This window comes from Nuphar pumila, chromosome 13 (genome assembly GCF_984573655.1).
Source record: "Nuphar pumila chromosome 13, dmNupPumi1.hap1.1, whole genome shotgun sequence".
Taxonomy (NCBI): domain Eukaryota; kingdom Viridiplantae; phylum Streptophyta; class Magnoliopsida; order Nymphaeales; family Nymphaeaceae; genus Nuphar; species Nuphar pumila.
This window is the reverse complement of record NC_143261.1, coordinates 21440182-21467012: the sequence shown is the minus strand read 5'-3', so window position 1 is coordinate 21467012 and position 26831 is coordinate 21440182. Positions and strand designations below refer to the sequence as shown.

Here is a 26831-nt window from a genome sequence, read left to right as displayed (position 1 = left end):
AACTTAAAATGTGAGTGAGATACAACCTTGATAAAAGCTTGCCCTTCTTGGGTTGACCTAAAGCAAGTTCTCCACAAGCTCACAAGCTCAACTGGTTAATGCCCAAATGAAATGCCAAAGAAAAAGAGACACTGTATGGAAAGGCAATTCATATTCCTCTATGGTTTGCACCACACAAGTACTGAAGCACCCAGAAAGGCACTTACTCTTGGCGTTTTTCCAGTCTCTGAAGGCTGAAGACAAGAAAGATCACCAAGGAAAGCCTGAATTTAGAATTATTTTTTAGTTTTATATATCAAGCAACACAATCATCTTTGAAAGGTCTGCATGAAGTTGAGTACTTGACTGATCACTTACATTGAACTGATGATCTATTCTTCTTCTTGAGCCTTTTGGTTTCATGTTTATTGAATTGGAATAGAGAAACAGGTTCATTGATCCAAAGTTTTGGAGTTTCTATGTGGTGGCTTCAAAACTAAATTCTTCTGTTTATTGGATTTGGTCCAGTCCTTCAGTTCATTGGATCTTCACTCGTCATAAACAAAATCTAAAATCGCATGCTTATGAATCAACATTGATGTCCTTATTTTTTGTTAAGTTGCCTATTTTTTTGACCTTTGCAAACACCGGTTGGTGTATTCTATGATCATCATGGCATCTATGCAAGCTTATGTTCAATGCAGTTGGTTTTCTTTATTACTGGTTCATAATTAAGTGATCAGCATTGTCTTAGTTTCTTAACTTTAGATGACCTTTTAACATGAGATGCCTTTTCTAACTGGTGGATATAGTGTCTGCAATGTTGCCACTGGCAAAACAGTGTGCATTTGAGGAGCCATCTGTGGAGATTATATCTGGGGAGAATGTTTTGACATGGCCATTTGTGGTAAGTTCCATCGGTTTGCTTTTTTAGTGCTGGAGGCAACACAGTGTCATCCCCATATATGTTGATGACCAAATAATGTCTTCACCCCTATGAGTTTCAATGACCTTAAGGTTCAGTTTTCAAGCTCTATATATACATCGTGACCATTATGTACCATGTTAAATGCTTAGATAATGATACTGAAAGCTTGTCTTAGTTGGACTCTTTGCTGTTTATTATGATTTAGTGTCAACTCATAGTATTCTCACTAAGACAGAATAATGATATTTGAGTCTCAGACTATCAATCTCGTCTTGGCTTTATAGCAATTTTTTCATGATTTTTTTAATCATAGGCTACTCGTAGCCTCTATATATTGTCCATGGCACTATCGGAGACTGTTTCTGATATCTATTTTGTAGATAGGATGAAATCATTTACTTTTGTCAGCTTAAATGTTATCTTGTTTCCATGCATAAAGCCTTGAAAGGACAATGGCTGCCCGTTGTATTGTGCAGCATTAAAATTCCACTTCTTAAAAGGCTGAACATGTAATCTACATATGGTTGCATCAAGTTCCTAGCAAATTCAATCTTGATCAACATTGCTTGATGAGAAATGTAAAGGATCCTTCCACCAGAAATTATTGTATTGTACTAAGCATATCCGCATCGTGTCCCTCTCCCACATCCGTATCCATGTGACATAGGTTTAGATGTTTATTATTACGAAGGTGTACTCTTTTGCCTGTATAATAAGCCTATGAATCACTTTGTGGCACTAGATTTTGTGTTTTTAATAGGCTCACTTGGTAGCACTTGATTATCTACTGTTTCAATCTAGCATGAATGGTCTTTGGTCATTGTTATGTATGTGGAATTGGAGTGTTTGGATAGTTTATATATATACTTGTCAAAGGGAAATTTTTCATATTTGGCTTATCAGTTGATGTATACGGTCCATTTGTGTGGCATGGGAATTGATTAAAGCCATAATGTGGTTGGATAAAGATATAAACTATAAAGCAATTGAACCCAGTCCATATTGTAATACAGGACTCTAGCCCTATTTATCGTGTTCAGGTGTCTACTTGGGTTTGACCTTTGGGTATATAAATGATATATGGGATTGAGTGAGCTCAGAATCTGGATGTAGTTGCACTTGATTATCTACTGTTTCAATCTAGCATGAATGGTCTTTGGTCATTGTTATGTATGTGGAATTGGAGTGTTTGGATAGTTTATATATATACTTGTCAAAGGGAAATTTTTCATATTTGGCTTATCAGTTGATGTATACAGTCCATTTGTGTGGCATGGGAATTGATTAAAGCCATAATGTGGTTGGATAAAGATATAAACTATAAAGCAATTGTACCCAGTCCATATTGTAATACAGGACTGTAGCCCTTTTTATCGTGTTCAGGTGTCTACTTGGGTTTGACCTTTGGGTATATAAATGATATATGGGATTGAGTGAGCTCAGAATCTGGATGTAGTTGTTGGTTCTTTAATTCAGGTACACAACTACCAGTTTCCAACCCATTTATGGCTTAATTTTGTACTTGAACATGCCAATTGAGGCATACTAATATACTTCAATTCTAAAAATACATAGATTCTATGTTTTCCTTTTTAAAGGACAAGTGTCTTGTACTTTTTTTGTTTCAGTTTTCCTTGTAATGTTGTTAGTGATCTAGTTTTATTATTTGAGGACTTGATAGCTATTCTATTTATGACCTGAATGATTACTTTTGCTTTTAATTGTGTTATCCAGGTAAAGCATATTGATTGCTACACAGTCACAATTCAGGAGCTTGAGTCTGTGACAGCAAAATATAAGTTTTCTTCTATGATGCAAGGTAGATCCTCGGATTCTGTAGCTGCTTATTTCTTGACTAACTGTATGCATATTGAGTGGAAATACGAAATATTTTTCTTATGTATTTCTTGATTGGATTTGATCTGATCAGGCCAATTTCTTGTTCTTTTACATTTTAAAATTCTGAAGAAATCAACAGCTCTAGTATATTGGACAATTTCTTAGTAATTAAGTGTTTCTATTTTTTACTGCTTCATCGGCTAATATTTTGTATCCCATGACAGATTTATATCCTGGAATGCTTTTAAGTCTATGCTGTTCTGTCCATCCAGATTTTAAGATGTACTATTAACTCTGGAATTTGTTGTTTCAAATAATGGGTGGTTAAGACAGGCTTTATGACTTCATCTCTTCTCATGCGTTTGTTGCATCAAACACTTTACGGGGATACTGATGTTTAAAGCATAGATATTTAGGAGTTCAAGGGAACTTGGCCGATTTACTAAATGGAATAAAGTGTTGGATGAGCCTATCAAGTTTGAACCGGCCTAGCATCCCAGCATCATACTCTTATTTTTTTTTTCTGGATCATCATATATATTTCACTGATGTATATGTTCTTAATTTGTCTTTGTGATGTTCCATCTTGGTTCCATCAGTATCTTCTGTGCTTTGGTATCTGAATTAGCTTTACTTTCATGCTTGCAGCACCACTTCATGGATTTGCATTCTGGTTTGATGTGGAGTTTGCTGGTCCCACAGTCCTCATCAACAACCATTTGCAGGCTTCTCAGGGAAGTGAGATGTCACCTTCTGACATCTATGGAACTGGTTCAAATCAGAGGAAAAGACGTGCAAAATCTGTCGAAACACTTGTACTATCAACTGCACCTGAGGATGCTCCAACACATTGGCAGCAGGTGAGTCTTTGACATAATACACTGCTTCTAAGCATATAGTTACTTTGGCTTGTATTCTTTGCTTATCTAACCTTTTTTTCATATGATACGGCCGTAACCTAAACCATGTTTCAAAGATTGGCAACCAAGTGTTTAATGCCCCAAAATTTAACCCAAATTTTGAGGATTTTTTTTTTATAACAGCGGACATATTCAAATTAACCGGGTTAACCATTTCAGACACATCAGAGGAATCATCAAAACAACTAATATTCATTCCACTTCTAATAAAAGTTTGAAAAACAAGATCAAAGTTCGGAATAACTGAATGACATAATCAACCATAACTAAATTTAAATTTTAACATCTCGGGAACACAATAGATCATATATACTGATTCACACATCATCCCACAACCGTTCTTTGTCTTTTACTTTTCTCTTAAAAAATAGTAAAATAATTTGTGTCGGACTACAACCACTTTGTGCAGGAGAATACTATGATTTTGCAGATGTACTATGTAACAAATATGCAAGGTAATTGAATAGTTTATGAACAATAAAGTATGATACTAAACATGACATAATCGATCAAGTAACAAGAAAATTAATCCATTGCATATCACAAAGCTAACTCATTAACTACCATAATATGAATAATCACATGATCAGATAAATAAACACAGGTTTAAATAATTCATCCCATGCGTAACTAACTAATCATATGTTGTAAATCACTAATAACAGGTTCAAATACAAAGCTTAAAACCTTTTGTCTGACTGATATACACAAGAAGTTTAATTTAATATTTTTCTTGAATTATCTCGTGGGTACTCACAGGCCAAAACAACCGTAATAGAAGAGAACATTCAGAGGTTTATTATGCATTGGTATTTTATTAACTCGAATGTCTAACTGAAACCGAAATCTTAAAGAAGCAATTAAATAACTGAGAGAACCTCCCAAAGGCTAAAACGAACTGAATTATCCTTAACTTCTTTTGCAGAAGTTAGAGATGCATCCGGTTTGTTTTGGCCTTTGGGAGGTTCTCTCGGTTATTTAACCCTCTTCCTTAGGATTTCAATTTTAGTTAGACATTCGAGTTAATAAAATACCAATGCATAATAAACACCCGAATGTTATCTTCTGTTACGGTTGTCTTGACCTGCGAGTACCCACGAGATAATTCAAAAGAAACATAAAATTGAACTTCTTATGTATATCAGTCAGACAAAAGGTTTTAAGCTTTGTATTTGAACCTGTTATTAGTGATTTACAATATATGATTAGTTAGTTAAGCATGTGATGAATTATTTAAACTTGTGTTTATTTATCTGATCATGTGATTATTCATGTTATGGTAGTTAGTTTTGTGATATGCAATAGATTAATTTTTTTGTTACTTGTTTGATTATGTCATGTTTAATATCATACTTTATTGTTCATGAATATTCAATTACCTTGCATACTTGTTACATAGTACATCTGCAAAATCATAGTATTCTTCTGCGCAGACTGGTTGTAGTCTGACACAAATTATTTTACTATTTTTCATATGAGTAAAAAATAAAGAGCGATTGCGGGATGGTGTGCGAATCGGGATATATGATCTATTGCGTTCTCGGGATGTTAAAATTTAAATTTAGTTATGGTTGATTATGTCATTCAGTTATTCCGAACTCTGATCTTATGTTTCAAAATTTTATTAGAAGTGAAATGAATATTAGTTGCTTTGATGATTTCTGTGATAGTGCCTGAAATGGTTAACCCCGTTAATTTGAATATGTTCGCTATTATAAAAATAATCTTCAAAATTTGGGTTAAATTTTGGGGCGTTATAGTTATGGTATCAGAGCCTGGGAACACTGAATCATGGTTGTGCAATAACCCGACAAGCACTCTGTGGGTATATTTCATTTTATTGGTTATGTTACTTGCATATTCCTTTAAAGTTTATATATGTGTATGTGTATGTGTATATGTACTTGTAATAATTATAGGAATACTATAATTCGTAGATTGTAAACATATGTGTTTATTGAAATTGTTACTAGATGTATCGACGAGTAAACACCAGTGCGAGCGCGGCCAATAACTGATAGGAACAGAGGAGTTTCATGATGGAAGCCCTCAATAGTTTGGCTCAGACGATGAATACTCAAATGCGCAACTAGACAGAGATAGCTGCGGTCGCCAGCGCGAGTCATACTGTGGGCGCAATCACTTATGAGAAATTTCTCAAGTTGGATCCGCCAACTTTTTCTGGAAAAGTTGATCCGGAGATGGCCGAGAGTTGGATTGAAGAAACAGAGCAAGTTTTCTGTGTTCTGCCAGTAACAGATGATCAACAAACGAACTTCAACACTTATCACCTGAAGGGCGATGCAAGGAAATGGTGGGATATCACCCGAGCAATATATTTTGTCTGGATGGATCCTATCTCGTGAAGAGTCTTCTAGGAGGCATTCATGGAGGCATACTTTCCCCAGCATGCTCGTGACCGGAAACAACAGGAGTTTCTGGAGTTGACTCAAGGAAGCATGAGCCTGGTCGATTATACCACCAAGTTTCGAAACTTGAAAAGGTATTGCCCCAACTTCTTCGCCAACGACAAAGCCAGGGCGACCAAGTATGCTTGTGGACTCAAGGACGAATTGCGATACCGGGTGATGACCAATCTACCCTCCACCCTCCACCAGGCCATAGAAGCGACCACTACCCTAAGCGAAGAATGGGAAAGATCCAGGAAGGATCAAACCAGACCTGCTGGTAAAAGTTGAGCCAGCAGGCAGCAGTACCAGGGTGGCAAGAAGCATCAACCACCTCCTAAGAAGCAGAAGCAGAACGATGGTGATCATCCTCAACAAAACCAGAATCAAAACCAAGCATGCCAGAAATGCAATCGGTTCCACAATGGGCAGCCTTGCCTTAGACACACTGATGCGTGTCTTTACTGTGACAAGATGGGTCATTATGCCTGTCAATGCCACAAGAAGACCGCAGACATAAAGAGGCCGAACACTGGAGGAGGATAGCCACAACAACAACCACCTCAGCAACAACAACAAAACGTCCTGAAGAGGGTGCTGGGATGTGTGTATGCAACTACTGTTGAGAATCTAGAGAAAAGAAACCTGGTGCAAGGTACAATGTTTGTTGATGGTCACGCTATACATGTTCTTTTTTATTGCGGTGTCACACATTCGTTTATATCCGTAGACTTTGCTAAACAATTGGGTGCAAACACTTAACCATTAAAACATATATTAGATATGCATTGGATATAACTCGATATGTGTAAACTATATATCGGATGTAGAAATTATGTTGGACGAGCAAAATTTACCTGCTGACTTGATCCTACTCGATATGACTGAGTATGATGTTCTATTGGGAATGGACTGGTTATATGAACATCACGCCAATGTTCTATGCCGTCAAGGGAAAGTGGTGTTATCCCAACCTGAATTGCCGAAAATAAAGTTCAAACTCTTCAGACCTGCGGTGAAAAACCGAGTAATATCAGTATTGAAGGCTCAGAAGTACATGAGACAAGGATGCAAAGCTTTCCTAGTGAATGTATCCTTAATTGAACCGAAGGTCACACCTATAGAAGAACTCGAGGTAGTTCGTGATTTTTTGGAAGAATTGCCTGGACTGCCTCCACAACATGAGGTGGACTTTCATATCGAATTGACGCCCGAGACGGCGCCAATCTCTAAGGCACCTTATCGTATGACTCTAGTGGAATTAGAGGAACTAAAGAAATGTTAAATTGTAATGTGTAATTGCCTCTTTTGTATATATATATATATATATATATATAGATAGATAGATAGATAGATAGAGAGAGAGACATATGTATATATATATGTATATATATATATGTATATATATATATATATATATATATATATATATATATATATATATATACCCGATAGGGGTATAACTATCTTTTTATACATATTCTCTTTTGAGAATATGTTTGTAATTTGTTTTTTTATTTTTATTTTTTTTGTTTTCTTTTATTTTCTTTTTTCTTTTTTTTCATTTTGGCCATGAGGGGGGCCACAACATATGCGTTGGAGCCCCCTCCAACGGTTATATTTATAACCGTATGTATATGTTGGAGCCCCCCATGACTCCTTCATTGTGTATATATAGGGGTCATCCCCCTTTAGATGTTCAAGCTTTTAGAAAAGCTTTCTTTGGTGTTTCAATAAAGAAGTATTTTTTATGCCTTTGTGCATGTATATCCGTGCCTTTGTGCACTTGTGAGTGTTCTCCTTGTGCCTTTGTGCACACTTCTCATATCAAGAATATTGTGCTTTTTGCACATATTTTCTCTATAGACATTTTCACAGATTTTCTCATGGTATCAGAGCTAGGTGCCTAAAGAAAGAAGATCGTGCGGTTCTTCACAATATCGGGTGCCTCGAAAGATGTGTCTTCAACTCATTTTCTCTTAGTAAGTGGCATGAAGACCTCTTTGCAATCCATTTTGTGAGAAGCATACCACAACAAGTAAGCTCTGAAAACGTATTGTGGTACGTATCTTTATCTCTTTTCTCTCTTCTCAAATGGGTTACAAAAATTTTCACTTTTCTCTTGACTTTAAACTTAATGGCTCAAACTATCACGTTTGGGCCAGCAATATGGAAGCCCATATCAAAGGAAAAGGGCTTTGGGGCAAGGCTCAATTCCGGAACCGGAGCCAAAAATCTCCTTGGTAGAAAAAGGAGAGATTAAGATTCTTGATGGAGAAGAGAGAACTAAAGCTCTGAACTAAAGCATGGGAATACCTTGAGAAAATGTATACCTTAATGGACTTGTCCCATAAATACTACCTTCAAAAAAGGGCTTTGACCCTTCTTCTAGGCGAATTGACCATTAGAGAGTATTTTGCCGAACTCTTCTCTATTTGGGATGAGCTTGCCATGCTCGTGTTAGATTTTGTAAACCAGAGTTCTACCATGCGTGAAGGGTGAGGAACAGAGAGAGGAGCTGCAGAGAAAACCCGATTCCACCTTGCAGGAGTTGGCTGCTAATCTTATTCATTTATATGACATTACTAATACAAACTTTAGGGTACTAAAATACCCTTTTACAATAAGAGATAATTACACATATGCCATTAATGAAATAGCATGATTACGGGTCTGGATCCCTTCACCCGTGATCCATTATAAACAAAACACACGTCTTTTCACCCTCCCTCAAGTTGTGCATGGTTCTGAACCATGAACAACATGCCTTTTAACATTAAAAATTTGTCCTTTGTCAATCCTTTTGTGAATATATCAGCCACTTGATCTGTAGTTCGTACAAATTCAGGCTCAATCTCCTTATCTTCTACCTTTTGTCTCACAAAATGTTATCTATTTCAATATGTTTGGCGCGACTGTGATAAATGAGATTAAATCACATATTGATGACACTTTGATTGTCACATAAAAGAAGAGATCGATTCTCTTACTTTTGTCAGTAAGTGCCTAACCCATGTAGCTTCAGCAGTAGCGGCTGCCATTGACCTATATTCGGCTTCTGTACTTGATCTAGCAACAACTTTTTGTTTTTTACTATTCCAGGAAACCAAATTCATCCCAACAAACACACAATAGCCGGATACCGATCTACGTTCATCTAGGTCTCCCGCCCAATCTGCATCAGTATAAACAGTAATTTCATATGCATTTTGCTTATTTGTCTTTCTCTTATAAAAAGACAATCTCCAACAGTTTCCTTCAAGTACCAAAGTATCCGTTTAACTGCTTCCATATGCCCTTCACATGGCTCATGCATAAACTGAGATACCTGATTTACTGAGTAAACAATATCAGGTCGAGTGAAAGTGAGGTATTGTAACATGCCTACTATGCTACGATATTTTGTAGGATTCTCATATAGATCTCCATCTTGATAACTGAGTTTCTGGTGAAGAACACTAGGAGTTCCCAAGGGTTTGCAATCTTTTATACCTGCCTTATTGAGGACATCAATAGTGTACTTATGTTGAGTGAGAGTCATTTCTTCAGAAGTACTGTCAACTTCAATTCCAAGGAAGTATCGTAGTTTACCAAGATCCTTCATTTTGAATCTCTGATTCAAGAGATGTTTAACCTCCTTAATATGCACTTTGGAGTTACCTGTGATGATAATATGATCTACATATATCAACATCAGAGTTACTATGTCTTGGTTCTTGAATATAAACAAGGAATGGTCAATGAGAGATCGCCTAAAACCATATTTTTGTATTTCAAGAGAGAAACTATCAAACCAAGAACGAGATGCCTGCTTCAACCCGTATATCGCCCTTTTCAATTTGCATACGTATTTTGTAGGATCGCCTTCGGCATAGCCAGTGGGTTGTTCCATGTATACTTCCTCCTCCAAATTTCCATGGAGAAAGACATTTTTCACATCAAGTTGACTAATTGTCCATTGATGTTCAATAGCTAAAGAGAGTATGACTCTGATTGTCCCCGTTTTCACCATTGGACTAAAGGTCTCATCATAATCCTGTCCTTGCTTCTGTGTAAATCCTTTGGCTACAAGCCTCGCCTTGTACCGTTCTATAGTCCCATCCTGTTTGTACTTTATTTTGTACACCCATTTCGACCCAACTACATTTCTGTCAGGTGGTCTCGGTACAACATCCACGTACCACATTCATGTAGAGCCTCCATTTCTTCATTCATTGCTTCAATCCATCTTTTAGAATTTGATGCTTGAGAAAATGTTGTGGGTTCATCTTCCTTGTTCAAGGCTCTTAGAAAAAGTTGAAAATCCAGTGAAATTTTTTCATAACTGACCCATCTTTCTATCGGATGATGGGAGCGAGTGGATCTTCTAACATCAAGGGTAGAAGTGGATGTAGAAGATGTATCCATTTCCTGATTAACAATAGTGGGCGCCTCTCTTCCTCGTCGTGTGTAAACAAGACTTTTATACCTTTTTGGGTCCAAGGATTGCTCTATACTTTCCTGTGTAATCAACTTATCAGCAAGCATAGATTCTTTATCTTTTTTATCACAATTTGAAGGACAAATATCGTTAGTGCCAGAGAAAAGTTCAAAATTTAACCAAGGATGATAGACCTCAACTTTGAAATTTGATTCAGAAGAACTAATGCATCGAGGATCAAAGTTCAATTAATCGAAGATAACATTTCTTGATATTTTGATGCACTTGCTCATGGGATCATAGCACCTGCATCTTTTATACTTATTTGCATAGCCCACAAACCTGCACTTCAAGGCCTTGTCCTGAAACTTAACACGCGCAAATCATGATAGTTGGGATGAACTTCAAATAGAGAAAAGTAAGGAGACTTGTTCTAAAAAATAGTCATGGGCAATCGATTTATCACATGAACTGCAGAATGAAAGACTTCTGTCCAGAAGGTAATCAGAAGGTTACTATCATGTATCATACTCATTGCACTCTCAACAATATGGCGATGCTTCCTTTCAGCAATCAAATTATGCTGAAGTGTGTGAGGGCAAGACACCCTTCTCCTTATTCCATTACTTTGAAAAAAGTTAGTAAAGTCGATTGAAGAGAATTCACCTCCTCCGTCACATTGGAAACAAAGAATGTTTTCAGAAAATTGATTCTTGACAAAAGAGTGAAAATTTTGGAACAACTTGAAGGTCTCAGACTTGTGTTTCATGAAGAAAAATCAAGTATAACGAGAATAACTGTCAACAAATATAAGATAATATCTAGTTCCAGATATAGAAGCAACTGGGGCAGGCCCCCAAACATCAGAACAGGTAATTTCAAAAGGTCTTGAAGCTCTTTTATTGATAGAATGAAACAGTAAAACATACTCTTACATAAGAGACAACTAGAACATTTGTTGTCATTGACATTTATTCCTAAACTAGACCTGGGAATGAGGTTATTTGAGACAAGCTTCTCAATGAAACTACTACTGCAATGACCTAAACGACCATGCCAAAGATTTGGCTTATTGGATTCAGAGACACTAAAAACACATTTAGGAACCACAAAGGACGACGATGAGGAGAGCTTCAAGTTTGGGTCAACAGGACGAACACGAGCAGAAGGATCTTCTTGGAAAACATATATATTGCATTGTCGTTTTCCTTTAGCGAACGTTTCTCTCGTGCAGAGATCCTTGACAAGAACAGAAGAGGGAGTAAATTCAACTGAAACATTGATATCATCAACAAGTTTAGAAACAAAAACAATGTTTTTCTTGATGTAAGGAACATAAAGAACCTTTGAAAGACTGAGAGAGGACTCTGACATAGGTATAACGGAATTTTTAATGAGAGATAGAACGGTGGGATCCATCCCCAATAAGTATACTATTTCTACCAATGTAAGGAACAAGGTTTAGGAGCTTACCAGTAACATGAGTTGCTGCCCCGGAGTCCACATACCAAATACCTTGCTCATTCTGTTTCAGATTTAATCCTGCCAAAGTTGGGATATACGTTGGGTGGAGGTAATAGTCCACGACCTTCTTGTCCTCCCCTTCCTTTAACATCATAACTTCCTCGTCATCGTCCATAAGCTACCCCTGTGGCAAGAACATCTTGCGTCCCTGTATGCATATATGATTCTTCAGAAAATCCTTTTAAGGTCATCTCATATTGAAGTAATTTTGCATACAGGTCTTCAAATCTGGGCAACTCAGATAAACATAGTAAGGAAGTAACAATTATGTGATAGTCAGGCCCTAATCCACTCAAAGTTTGTTGTACATATCTTTATCAGTCACTGCACACCCAACAACTGCTAGTTGATTTGTGATGATCTTCATTTTGTTCAAGTATTCTATGACAGTCATGGAATCCTTCCTTAACATCTGAAACTCCCTTTTAAGAAATACAATCCTTGCCTGAGAAATCTGTGAATATGTCTCAACTAGTCTGTCTCAAAGTTGCATGGCAGTACAGTCGTCTGGAATTGCCACAAGCACCTCTTGTGACAACATAGAGGTAATATAAGCAACTAGCACCTGGTCTCTTTTCATCCAAGCTACAAATTCTGGATTTCTAACATATATTGTGGTAGATGCTCCTTTACTGTCATTTTCTTCTCGTAATAGAAACTCTTGAGGGACTGGGACAGATCCATCCAGGTGTCCAGAAAGATCCTGACTCCTAACGAAAGGAATGATCTGCCTCTTTCATGTCAGGAAATTGGAATTGTTTAATTTTTCAGAGACGAGTTGACTGAAGAAGCTTGAAGAAAGACCAGACTGAGTAGGAAAAGAATCCATGTTTCACAATAATAAGAATGTGTGCAACATACAGCCCGATAATAGTTAAAGAAATCAGTATATCGAAACAACTTTCAACTTCAAGGAAATTCCTGCAGCCTCTTACTCTTTTTTTTTTGCTGACAGGACAGTCATGCAGATGACTAAAGTAACTGGAAACTATATCAGGCTATGTGAAGAACAATAGGCGATAAACAAACAGTTAATCTTTGTATGCGAAAATTTAAAGAAATATATGAGTAAAATTCAAATCCGATATTGATTTAAAGCTGTCAATTGAAAGGAATGAAGATGTCAAATGGGAAAAGAAGCCAGATCTGAATTTGATTAGATCTGATCAAGAAGGATAAAACGAGATTAATAGACAACCGATTACTTGATCAGATCAGATTCTGATAAAAAAAACCGATCAACAAGGTAGGTAAGAACAAGCTTAAGAGCTAAGAAGACAATGCAGAAAATATTAATAGCAGAGGAGCGTGATCAGATCTGATTTTGATCAAGTCTGATCAAGATGTTGATACCAAGAAATAGGTTGGGAAAAAGATGATGAGACAGAATCGGTTTTGACAGAAAAACGTGATCAGACCTGATTTTAATCAGATCTGATCAAGGCCGAAATACCAAGGAATATGTTGGGAATAAGATGATGAGACAGAATTGGTGTTGACAGAAAAACGTGACCAGATCTGATTTTAATCAGATCTGATCAAGATCGAGGAGGAAAAATATTGAGAATCAATTTTTTCTGACTTGGGAGACGTGAACGATCAAATTCAGATCTTGTTAGATATACCTTTGGAAGCAATCCCAGATCCAGCTCTAGCGTGGCTCTGATACCATGTTAGATTTTGTAAACCAGAGTTCTACCATGCGTGAAGGGTGAGGAACAAAGAGAGAGGAGCTGCAGAGAAAACCCGATTCCACCTTGCAGGAGTCGGCTGCTAATCTTATTCATTTATATGACATTACTAATACAAACTTTAGGGTACTAAAATTGTAACGTCCCAAAATCGTGGACTTGAAACCTTTTATGAAAAATGTTGAAAGCTTTGAAATCAATCATTTATCAGAGTTTAAAACAGAAGTTCAGCGGAAGATCAGGTTCAAAACAACAAGTCCCTAGACCTTGGGCGCATTACAACCAAAAGCAGATTTCCCCTTACAAACCGATTTGCAGTTCAAATATATATTTTATTGAAATGAAAAGAACAACCACATTTTGGTAATACAGTTTTAGAAATACAGAGTTATAATCAAAAGAGATGCTTTCAAAGAAACCTTATACCACATCCATCAAAAGTATCCCCAGGAGCGCAACGTCAGGAAAGGGAATTGCCTTGAATGCATCGCGTCATCATGCCATCGCAAGCTGTCTCAACCTGTTCACCACCTTCCCATGAAAATGGGTCAGTCTCACAACAGTCTAGCAGGGGTACAAAGGACAAGAAAGAGCAAAAGCTGCAATAAGTAAGATAAACGCTAGCTAAAGCAGGAACAAGCAAAACTAGCAGATCTAACCAAATGTGCTGTAAAGTAAGCAAGGCTCTAGTAAGGCAAACAACTACGTACAAGAGCAAGAAGGATCAGAGTGCTAAACAAACAACTATAGCAATCCCACAGATATAATAGGTGAAGAGTAACTAACTCTATTCACCAGCCAAGCAAAGCAATTGCATAATACAGGTATTCATAACAACACTCGTAATACATACAAGTACCATAGGATGGCTCAATCCATCGACAAGTGATTACATTCATCGTGAGGCACAAGCTATTGTATCACAAACAATTCATAAGCTACACAGGACAAACAATCAACTAGTATGAGAAGCTAGTTATTACCAAGCAAGGAACTGCGTAAGCAGCTCAACCAACAAGGGTAACGCCTCGACAGGCGTACCTAGCTCAACGAGTAGCATACCTAACAATCGAGCTAACAAGCAAGCAAGAAACGCACGTCACAACATGCATATCTCATGATCATGTGTATAAGTTATATCTTGTCTCATTACTGAGCAGGCCATTGTGGGTACGCACAAGGCAAAACGTAGAAACAACCGAGATCGATTCGGGGGTCTGTTATGCTATGTATTTTATTATACCTCGAATGACTAACTCAGTCCGCTTCCTGAGGAGACGGCCAGTGACCAAGAGAGTAAATCCCCAAAGGCAAACAAAGGCCCAATGGATGCGCATCCAAACTTCTGCATAAGTGGCCTGAAGGGTTCCCCTAACCTCCGATGACTGGGGAAGGTCGGATCTTTGCCCGAGATTGTCATTAATGACTGTCCATCGGAGTTTTGTACCATCCATCCTCTCTCTTGATGAACTGCCCCGAATGAGCACGACAGAGGGTTTCTTAACCGCCGTCCCATTCTCATGCTCTGGTCTTTCAACCCAATCGAGCATCTTGCCTGTGAAGGCACATGATTATTATTTAGGTGAGTTATACGCGCCATTGCGTATTCGAGGCAAGCACACAATTCACATCTTACTCACCGCAGTACGCATCGTACCTATGCAAAATGTATAATCACGATGAAAGGGATCAATCCCCACTGAGGGTAGAAACATCACTCTTGTGATCTCAAACACATGCCATTGCATGTTCGAGGGAGACATAGACCTCTCATCCTACTCATCGTAGTACGCAACGTACCTGTTCAAAAGTACAACCACGATGAGAGGGTTGTGGATCTCTCGCAGGAAATCCCAATGCTTCTACTTTATAGAAGCCCACAGTGAACTCATTTCAGTTCCAACTGATCGTGCTCGGGTCCTTTAGACAATCGCGAGCAATTTGCCTATTAGGCGAAAACAACATAACATGATTGGCTCAATGTGTCAATACACGTTTAGAGGTTCTTATAGACCTCTCGTCCTGCTCTTCGTAGTCTAAAACATATCGTACATGACTAAGTGTAGAACTACAAGAGGAGGAACATGGATACATTGTAGTAGATCCAACAATACCTTCCCGAAGGAAGGAAGGCGCTGCAAACATGGTTGAACCAGAAAACCTAGAAACTAGGTCTCGTATCAGAGGTGAGGTAACGTCGATCTAGAGATGGCGCAAGTACCTCGCTAGGATCCCCACCCCTATTCGTGCGCAGGATCCTAAATAAGGTTATCTAAGTCGTATCGAATAGGCAAACTATGGTTGTAACACATCTATCCCAAATACATCAATTTGGGAGGTCCGACCGCTACCTCTGCTTTACAAGCTATACATCTTGAAAATAAGTTTGCACCTATGACGATGTCTTTTGAGAACTGAAGTGCATAAGTGTGTCGTGGCTTGTAAGCCAAGTGAGACGATATACACTATGCACTCGAAGTTGCACTCAGGGAGTGCAAGCTGACAAGAGGCAAACTCATGCACATACTAAGGCAAAACAAGGGACAAGACTTGGTGGGCGAAGCCGCACCGCGAGGGTAGAACGCTAAAGCTCCACATGAGGTATGAGATCATACCTCGATCATCGTAACGCACAAGCAGGCAACTACGCAAGCGATTCGTGAGGTAAGAGATCCTATACTGACTACGCAAGTGTAAAGGACGACTCACGAGGCATAGGGTTGCACCTCGATAGATCAATAAGCGCAAGCAGGAAAAGGAGCATGCGACAGAGATAGGATACATGCACGAACAAGGCATATGCACGAAGCGCAGCAACAAGGAAAAGACGAATACATACAAAAGGTAAGTGCAAGAGCAAGCACGTCATCACAGGAAAGTAAAATACGAAGAGTAAAGCAGAAGCAAAGCCATGGCGCATAAAGCGCGGGGCAACAAGTAAATACAGGAAGTAAAGTGCAAGAACGTAAAGGAGGACCAGGACTTGCATCCTAGAGAACAGAGCAGACATGAGCAAGTAAATGCCAAGGCGCAAAGCGCGGGGCAACAGGAAAGTAAAGTGCGGAAAAGTAAAGAGGACAAGGATCGCGAAACCGCGTCCTTGAGTTAAAAGACATGGAATGTAAAGACAGGAATAGAAAAGCCTAGGCGCATATAGCGCGACAGTGACAGAAAGGAAAGTGCAGGAAAGTAAGGAGGACAAGGATCGCGAAACCGCGTCCTTGAAGGTAAAGACATACGTATATATATTATACGTATACATATATCGTCATCTTTTAGTTATCTTTCTTATTTTAGCATTTATCAGTTCATTGTCCTTTCACGCAAGAATCCCCTACCTTAAGGGGTTGCGGGTCCTCGTACGCATGCAGCGTAGGCAAGCAAGAGCTTGAGCCACAGAGGGCGAGCTGGATCCACCGTTCAACCTGGAGAGCTTAGATCGTTAGCATATGCCGAAGATAAACAAGCAACAATGCAACAAGGTCTCCCTGCCTGCAGGAGGCAGATGCAGAAACTCTGCATCCTGCAGACAGGGGTGCCAGAGGCAGGGGCCTCAGCCCTGCTTGGCAAAAGCAGCAGAGACAGGGAGCAGGAGCTCCCTGTCTGCCAGGCACAAAAAAAAAATGGCAGGGGAGGGAGCAGGAGCTCCCTGCCACACCTGCCACAACAAGGCAGGGGGGAAACACCCCCTGTCAGAACACGAGACAGGGGCGCAGCCCCCTGCCTGCAGCAAGAACAAGGCAAGGGGGCAGAGCCCCTTGCCAGAGAACAACAGAGATGCAGGGGGCAAGCCCCTGCTCGAAAACAAGAAATCAGGGGGTGTGCTTCGCCCCCTGCTGGCACAACGCAGGAGGCAGGGGCGCCTCGCCCCTTGCCTGCACAATGCAAGAGGCAGGGGGAGAGAGCCCCCTGCCTCGGAGCAACAGAATGGTGCAGGGGGGCTCCGCCCCCTGCAGGGGAAACAATCGAAGGCAGGGGGGCCTAGCCCCCTGCCGACAAACAACAGAAGACAGGGGGGCGAAGCCCATGCCGAGAAGCAACATCAAGGTAGGGGGACCCCTCTCCCTACTAAGAACCAAACAAAAGAGCAGGGGGGCTCAGTCCCCCTGTTGACCTATTGCAAAAAGGCAGGGGGGTAACCCCCTTCCGACAAGAGGCGACAAGGGGCTCAGTCCCCTGTCGACCAAGAGCGAAAAAGGCAGGGGGGGGGGGGGGGGTTAACCCCCTGCCAAAACAAGAGGCGACAGGGGGCTCGGCCCCCCTGTCGTCCAACAGCAAAAAGAGAGGAATGACAGGGGGCGGAACCCCCTGCCAAGAGGAGCCAACGACAGGGGGCTCAGCCCCCTGTCGACCAACAACAAAAGGAGGCAGGGGGGGTTAGCCCCTTGCCAACAAGCGGTGACGACAGGGGGCTCAGCCCCCCTGTCGATCCACCCAACAGACAGGAAAGAAAAAAGAAGAAGCAACGAAGAGGAGAGGGTTCACCTCCGAAGACCGCAGTGACGAGGGAGGAGCCGAGTGGAAGGGGCGCTGACGGCGTGCTCGGGGTCCCTGGCGGCTGGTCGGCAAGACGCAGCTCCCAGGACGGTGGCCGTGGCTGACGGCGAGTCGTCAGTGACTGAGAGGGGAGGCGCGGTCGACAGCAGACAAGGCCGGCGGCGAGTCGCCGGCGGCAGCACTCACCGATGACGGTGAAACGAGGGAGAGGAGTGGAGATGGTCGCCCGAGCTGAAAGGCCGCCGTCGGCTGAGGACACCGGCGACGGGGAGGTCGACATCAAAAAAGGGGGAAAAGCCGATGGCTGCGATCACCGGCGACGGGGAGGCAGCGAGGGATGCTAGCGTCGCCGGGAAGGCTGCCGAAACTCAGAGGGGATGCGGTCGGACGTAGTCGCTCGCCGGCGCCTCCGATCGCTGGCGGCAGCGGCGTGATGAGGGGCAGAGCAGATGAGAGAGAAGGGGCGAGGGGTTCTGCCCCTCTCCCGAGACGCCTGTGACTTTTTAAAGTCACAGGCTTCTCGATCGTTCGAGGAGCCGGGTCCGAGCTCGGGCTCGGGTCCGGGTCCAGCTCGGATCCGGGCCCGACACGGGGGGACCGACCGTGACACGTGTCTAACACGTGCAGGGCATGTGTCTGACACGTGTCCGACACGGATTTTTTTTTCCACGGGCTTTACATCCTTCCTCCTTTAAAAGAATTTTGTCCTCGAAATTTCATAGGAAGGTGATCTGCCTAGACCGCAGCCTATGGAAACTAGGTAGATTAGGACGCACGTGCGCAAGCAAGCCTCCAAACACAAAAGCTTCTGAAGAGATCAGGACAACACATAATGCGTCCCTGAGAAATGTTCGAAGCCAACAACTTGATCGAACCAACGTATGTGTGAATTCATTATAAACTTGTCTTCGCAAGAGTTCACAAGAGTTCATAGAGAGCCACGAATAGAAAGGGAGTTTAGCAGAAGGCTACAAGAAAGGTTATTCGCTATCTTCAAGATGAAGAGACACGACGAGTCATCAAAGAAAACGAGTCTAGTAGAAGACCAATAGGAAAGGTTTAATCATTAACGTCTACTTGACCCGATAAGGGATGAAGAGACAAAACGAGACATTGCTCTAGCTTACGTTCCTTGAACGGGGTCTCTAAATCATCATCAAGACGCCGTGTGTCACACTCGCAACTTCTAACAAACTCTGCGTCATGAATAACCACAATCTATACTCTCTCAAGGCCTTATGCGGCCAACTGTCACCTATCAAGACTCACTTAAGGCGACATACTTACTCATAAAAGCTCACCCTTCCAATAGAAGGTCGAAAACAAGATCAAGATCTAAAAATCAATAAAGATCTGATTCACACATCTGAGTTGGGCATAATAATTATGCAAAAACAGAAAGCCAAATCTATAGATCCACAACGGGCAATACTCATCAATATCAGAACATCAACAGAGCTCACCATAACCTTTCATGGCAATCAAAGTCTCACAAGTTCCTCGTCGGACCTCCTGATCTGGGAAACGTACAACCTCATAAGGGATTACCGCTCTAGATGGTATACCTGGTCTTGGACAGTACACTTCCTCACAGTTCACCGTCTCCGCGGCTACGCGCTTTTGGACAGTGTATATCCTTACAGAGATTCTACCACTCTAGCCGGATTACCAGATCTTGGTCATACGAACCCTCACAGAAAACCCTTGGGAACCCAAACCTCAACAAAGGCCATAATCAAAGAAAAATCACTGCGATACATGCATCAACACAAATGACCGCTCACTGGGTCGATAGCCACAAATAATCAACAAGATCCACGCTGAATCACCTGGTCTGGGACAATGTACGACCTCACAAGGAATTACCGCCCTAGATGGTATACTTGGTCTTGGACCATACACTTCCTCACAGTTCGCCGTCTTCGCGGCTACCCGGTCTTGGACAATGCACGTCCTCACAAAATTCTACCACTCTAGTGGGTCACCTGATCTTAGTCATACACCCCCTCGCAGATAATCCATTGGAGATCAGATCCTCAACAGGCGCCATACACAGTGATACATGCATCAATACAATCGACCGATCAAAACAATTGACCGCACTCGGGGTCAACAACCACCAATATGGGCATAAACATATATACCAGCGATATGCATCGTATCACTTCACATGGCAGAACAAAACACAAAATCACACATTCTTCCAACAATTCTTATCACGTGGCATATCAATCACATCACATAGAAGATTTAAACTACGCAATTCATCAATGCCACCAGAATATTGTATCCTCAAATAGGACCTCAAAGTATGCGCAATCAAAGCATGAATTCTATACACAGAAACTCGCAGGTAATATATTATGAATCAACTAAACTTCATCTTACGTAACTCCTACGCAGTTCAATAAATTCACAGGATTCAAGTTGCATGTGCAAATAAGACAATTCAAATCTTTGCACCATCATATGCATCCACAATTCTTACCTCGAAGCACATCGCATTCGACCAATTCAGCGTGAAACATACGCACATATCTACAAGACATCTTAGTCCAATACTCATGATACTCATCAATCATGCTATACAAAGATGATGAAAATCACACAACCAATCATAATGCGAATCCCTGCAACACAGTTACGTAGGCGTGATGTATCATCAAAAACTAATCATTTGTAGGCGTGACACATCATTCACCTAATAAGCATCACAATCATTAAGATCACAAAGACACCAAAGTCACACGAAATTCCATCGATAAGCTTTGACTTGATAAAAATGCGTAACAAAACACACAAAAAGCCTTAAACTAAGACTAACAAAAGTGTCTATTCGACGATTTTCTATGTGTTCTGTTACTATTGCTGAGAAGGTTGGGGCGTACTGCCCACTCGCCGGAGGTCATCGACCTTCTTTATGCGACAATCACGGATAAAGTGGCCCATCCTGCCACAATAAAAACAGCCACCCGAGGCTCGGGGACATGCCTGTCCACGATGAACACGATCGCATCTCAGACACTTTGGGTTTAACGGTCGCTGAGGCTTATTTCCTTCGCTTAGTTTCTGTCTTTTAGCAGGTCGACGCTTGTTGTCAGCACTATCTTCGACAGACTTTCTGTCGCGACGTTGCTTACAGTGGCATTCTTCAGCAGAATGACCCACCTTTCCGCAAAAATGACAATCGTCGGGGCTCCGAAGGCACATAGGATCAGACAAAACATGAGGGTTGACACCTCGCTCTAGATTGGTGCTCTTGCAATCCAACCTATCAACCTTATGATCCAGGTTCTAGACCATCGCTTGGAGCTGCTCAACTGCTCCGGTTAATGCGTCTATAGATTTGATCAGTTTATGAAACGACATCTAAGCAAAAACACATTCTTTAATTAAAATAAATACAAAATAAGTTAAGAGAAAATAATACTCACAGTGCGATGCAGATGGCAGATGATCAAGGATTACCACTTTCCTTGTTGCTCTGATACCAAAAGCTGTAACGTCCCAAAATCGTGGACTTGAAATCTTTTATGAAAAATGTTGAAAGCTTTGAAATCAATCATTTATCAGAGTTTAAAACAGAAGTTCAGCGGAAGATCAGGTTCAAAACAACAAGTCCCTAGACCTTGGGCGCATTACAACCAAAAACAAATTTCCCCTTACAAACCGATTTGCAGTTCAAATATATATTTTATTGAAATGAAAAGAAGAACCACATTTTGGTAATACAGTTTTAGAAATACAGAGTTATAATCAAAAGAGATGCTTTCAAAGAAACCTTATACCACATCCATCAAAAGTATCCCCAGGAGCGCAACGTCAGGAAAGGGAATTGCCTTGAATGCATCGCGTCATCATGCCATCGCAAGCTGTCTCAACCTGTTCACCACCTGCCCATGAAAATGGGTCAGTCTCACAACAGACTAGCAGGGGTGCAAAGGACAAGAAAGAGCAAAAGTTGCAATAAGTAAGATAAACGCTAGCTAAAACAAGAACAAGCAAAACTAGCAGATCTAACCAAATGTGCTGTAAAGTAAGCAAGGCTCTAGTAAGGCAAATAGCTACGTACAAGAGCAAGAAGGATCAGAGTGCTAAACAAACAACTATAGCAATCCCATAGATATAATAGGTGAAGAGTAACTAACTCTATTCACCAGCCAAGCAAAGCAATTGCATAATACAGGTATTCATAACAACACTCGTAATACATACAAGTACCATAGGATGGCTCAATCCATCGACAAGTGATTACATTCATCGTGAGGCACAAGCTATTGTATCACAAACAATTCATAAGCTACACAGGACAAATAATCAACTAGTATGAGAAGCTAGTTATTACCAAGCAAGGAACTGCGTAAGCAGTTCAACCAACAAGGGTAACGCCTCGACAGACGTACCTAGCTCAACGAGTAGCATACCTAACAATCGAGCTAACAAGCAAGCAAGAAACGCACGTCACAATATGCATATCTCATGATCATGTGTATAAGTTATATCTTGTCTCATTACTGAGCAGGCCATTGTGGGTACGCACAAGGCAAAACGTAGAAACAACCGAGATCGATTCGGGGGTCTGTTATGCTATGTATTTTATTATACCTCGAATGACTGACTCAGTCCGCTTCCTGAGGAGACGGCCAGTGACCAAGAGAGTAAATCCCCAAAGGCAAACAAAGGCCCAATGGATGCGCATCCAAACTTCTGCATAAGTGGCCTGAAGGGTTCCCCTAACCTCCGATGACTGGGGAAGGTCGGATCTTTGCCCGAGATTGTCATTAATGACTGTCCATCAGAGTTTTGTACCATCCATCCTCTTTCTTGATGAACTGCCCCGAATGGGCACGACGGAGGGTTTCTTAACCGCCGTCCCATTCTCATGCTCTGGTCTTTCAACCCAATCGAGCATCTTGCCTGTGAAGGCACATGATTATTATTTAGGTGAGTTATACGCGCCATTGCGTATTCGAGGCAAGCACACAATTCACATCTTACTCACCGCAGTACGCATCGTACCTATGCAAAATGTATAATCACGATGAAAGGGATCAATCCCCACTGAGGGTAGAAACATCACTCTTGTGATCTCAAACACATGCCATTGCATGTTCGAGGGAGACATAGACCTCTCATCCTACTCATCGTAGTACGCAACGTACCTGTTCAAAAGTACAACCACGATGAGAGGGTTGTGGATCTCTCGCAGGAAATCCCAATGCTTCTACTTTATAGAAGCCCACAGTGAACTCATTTCAGTTCCAACTGATCGTGCTCGGGTCCTTTAGACAATCGCGAGCAATTTGCCTATTAGGCGAAAACAACATAACATGATTGGCTCAATGTGTCAATACACGTTTAGAGGTTCTTATAGACCTCTCGTCCTGCTCTTCGTAGTCTAAAACATATCGTACATGACTAAGTGTAGAACTACAAGAGGAGGAACATGGATACATTGTAGTAGATCCAACAATACCTTCCCGAAGGAAGGAAGGCGCTGCAAACATGGTTGAACCAGAAAACCTAGAAACTAGGTCTCGTATCAGAGGTGAGGTAACGTCGATCTAGAGATGGCGCAAGTACCTCGCTAGGATCCCCACCCCTATTCGTGCGCAGGATCCTAAATAAGGTTATCTAAGTCGTATCGAATAGGCAAACTATGGTTGTAACACATCTATCCCAAATACATCAATTTGGGAGGTCCGACCGCTACCTCTGCTTTACAAGCTATACATCTTGAAAATAAGTTTGCACCTATGACGATGTCTTTTGAGAACTGAAGTGCATAAGTGTGTCGTGGCTTGTAAGCCAAGTGAGACGATATACACTATGCACTCGAAGTTGCACTCAGGGAGTGCAAGCTGACAAGAGGCAAACTCATGCACATACTAAGGCAAAACAAGGGACAAGACTTGGTGGGCGAAGCCGCACCGCGAGGGTAGAACGCTAAAGCTCCACATGAGGTATGAGATCATACCTCGATCATCGTAACGCACAAGCAGGCAACTACGCAAGCGATTCGTGAGGTAAGAGATCCTATACTGACTACGCAAGTGTAAAGGACGACTCACGAGGCATAGGGTTGCACCTCGATAGATCAATAAGCGCAAGCAGGAAAAGGAGCATGCGACAGAGATAGGATACATGCACGAACAAGGCATATGCACGAAGCGCAGCAACAAGGAAAAGACGAATACATACAAAAGGTAAGTGCAAGAGCAAGCACGTCATCACAGGAAAGTAAAATACGAAGAGTAAAGCAGAAGCAAAGCCATGGCGCATAAAGCGCGGGGCAACAAGTAAATACAGGAAGTAAAGTGCAAGAACGTAAAGGAGGACCAGGACTTGCATCCTAGAGAACAGAGCAGACATGAGCAAGTAAATGCCAAGGCGCAAAGCGCGGGACAACAGGAAAGTAAAGTGCGGAAAAGTAAAGAGGACAAGGATCGCGAAACCGCGTCCTTGAGTTAAAAGACATGGAATGTAAAGACAGTAATAGAAAAGCCTAGGCACATATAGCGTGACGGTGACAGAAAGGAAAGTGCAGGAAAGTAAAGAGGACAAGGATCGCGAAACCGCGTCCTTGAAGGTAAAGATATACGTATATATATTATACGTATACATATATCGTCATCTTTTAGTTATCTTTCTTATTTTAGCATTTATCAGTTCATTGTCCTTTCACGCAAGAATCCCCTACCTTAAGGGGTTGCGGGTCCTCGTACGCATGCAGCGTAGGCAAGCAAGAGCTCGAGCCACAGAGGGCGAGCTGGATCCACCGTTCAACCTGGAGAGCTTAGATCGTTAGCATATGCCGAAGATAAACAAGCAACAAGGCAACAAGGTCTCCCTGCCTGCAGGAGGCAGATGCAGAAACTCTGCATCCTGCAGACAGGTGTGCCAGAGGCAGGGGCCTCAGCCCTGCTTGGCAAAAGCAGCAGAGACAGGGAGCAGGAGCTCCCTGTCTGCCCGGCACAAAAAAAATGGCAGGGGAGGGAGCAGAAGCTCCCTGCCACACCTGCCACAACAAGGCAGGGGGGAAACACCCCCTGTCAGAACACGAGACAGGGGCGCAGCCCCCTGCCGGCAGCAAGAACAAGGCAAGGGGGCAGAGCCCCTTGCCAGAGAACAACAGAGATGCAGGGGGCAAGCCCCTGCTTGAAAACAAGAAAGCAGGGGGGCCTCGCCCCTTGCCTGCACAATGCAAGAGGCAGGGGGACAGAGCCCCCTGCCGAGGAGCAACAGAATGGTGCAGGGGGGCTCCGCCCCCTGCAGGGGAAACAATCGAAGGCAGGGGGCCTAGCCCCCTGCCGACAAACAACAGAAGACAGGGGGGCGAAGCCCCCTGCCGAGAAGCAACATCAAGGTAGGGGGACCCCTCTCCTTACTGAGAACCAAACAAAAGAGCAGGGGGGCTCAGTCCCCCTGCTGACCTATTGCAAAAAGGCAGGGGGTAACCCCCTTCCGACAAGAGGCGACAGGGGGCTCAGCCCCCTGTCGACCAAGAGCGAAAAAGGCAGAGGGGGGGGGGGGTAACCCCCTGCCAAAACAAGAGGCGACAGGGGGCTCAGCCCCCCTGTCGTCCAACAGCAAAAAGAGAGGAATGACAGGGGGCGGAACCCCCTGCCAAGAAGAGCCAACGACAGGGGGCTCAGCCCCCTGTCGACCAACAACAAAAGGCGGCAGGGGGGGTTAGCCCCCTGCCAACAAGCGGTGACGACAAGGGGCTCAGCCCCCCTGTGGATCCACCCAACACACAAGAAAGAAAAAAAAGAAGCAACGAAGAGGAGAGGGTTCACCTCCGAAGACCGCCGTGACGAGGGAGGAGCCGAGTGGAAGGGGCGCTGACGGCGTGCTCGGGGTTCCTGGCGGTTGGTCTTCAAGACGCAGGGAGGATCGCTGGCAGCAACAGGGAGGAAGAAAGGGTGGTGGCCGGCGGCGATTCGCCGGCGTCGACAACACAGGAGACACCAAGGGGGAGGCGACGATCGTCGGCGGCTGCAGCACCCAGGACGGTGTCCGTGGCTGACGGCGAGTCGTCGGTGACTGAGAGGGGAGGCGCGGTTGACAGCAGACAAGGCCGGCGGCGAGTCGCCGACGGCAGCACTCACCGATGACGGTGAAACGAGGGAGAGGAGTGGAGATGGTCGCCCGAGCTCAAAGGCCGTCGTCGGCTGAGGACACCGGCGACGGGGAGGTCGACATCAAAAAAGGGGGAAAAGCCGATGGCTGCGATCACCGGCGACGGGGAGGCAGCGAGGGATGCTAGCGTCGCCGGGAAGGCTGCCGGAACTCAGAGGGGAGGCGGTCGGACGGAGTCGCTCGCCGGCGCCTCCTATCGCTGGCGGCAGCGGCGTGATGAGGGGCAGAGCAGATGAGAGAGAAGGGGCGAGGGGTTCTGCCCCTCTCCCGAGACCCATGTGACTTTTTAAAGTCACAGGCTTCTCGATCGTTCGAGGAGCCGGGTCCGAGCTCGGGCTCGGGTCCGGGTCCAACTCGGATCCGGGCCCGACACGGGGGGACCGACCGTGACACGTGTCTGACACGTGCAGGGCATGTGTCTAACACGTGTCCGACACGGGTTTTTTTTCCACGGGCTTTACAAAAATACCCTTTTACAATAAA

At 42.7% G+C, this 26831-nt stretch overlaps 1 protein-coding gene across 1 annotated transcript in view; it reads left to right on the top strand.

Moving 5' to 3' along the window:
• LOC149818054 (putative protein arginine N-methyltransferase 6) overlaps positions 1-26831 on the top strand; it is a 78072-nt gene that overhangs the window by 35830 nt on the left and 15411 nt on the right. Inside the window, exons 9-11 of the mRNA XM_089986138.1 lie at positions 792-886; positions 2642-2726; positions 3395-3606. Of these exons, the coding sequence (XP_089842264.1) occupies positions 792-886; positions 2642-2726; positions 3395-3606 (392 nt within the window). The remainder of the gene's footprint in view (positions 1-791; positions 887-2641; positions 2727-3394; positions 3607-26831) is intronic.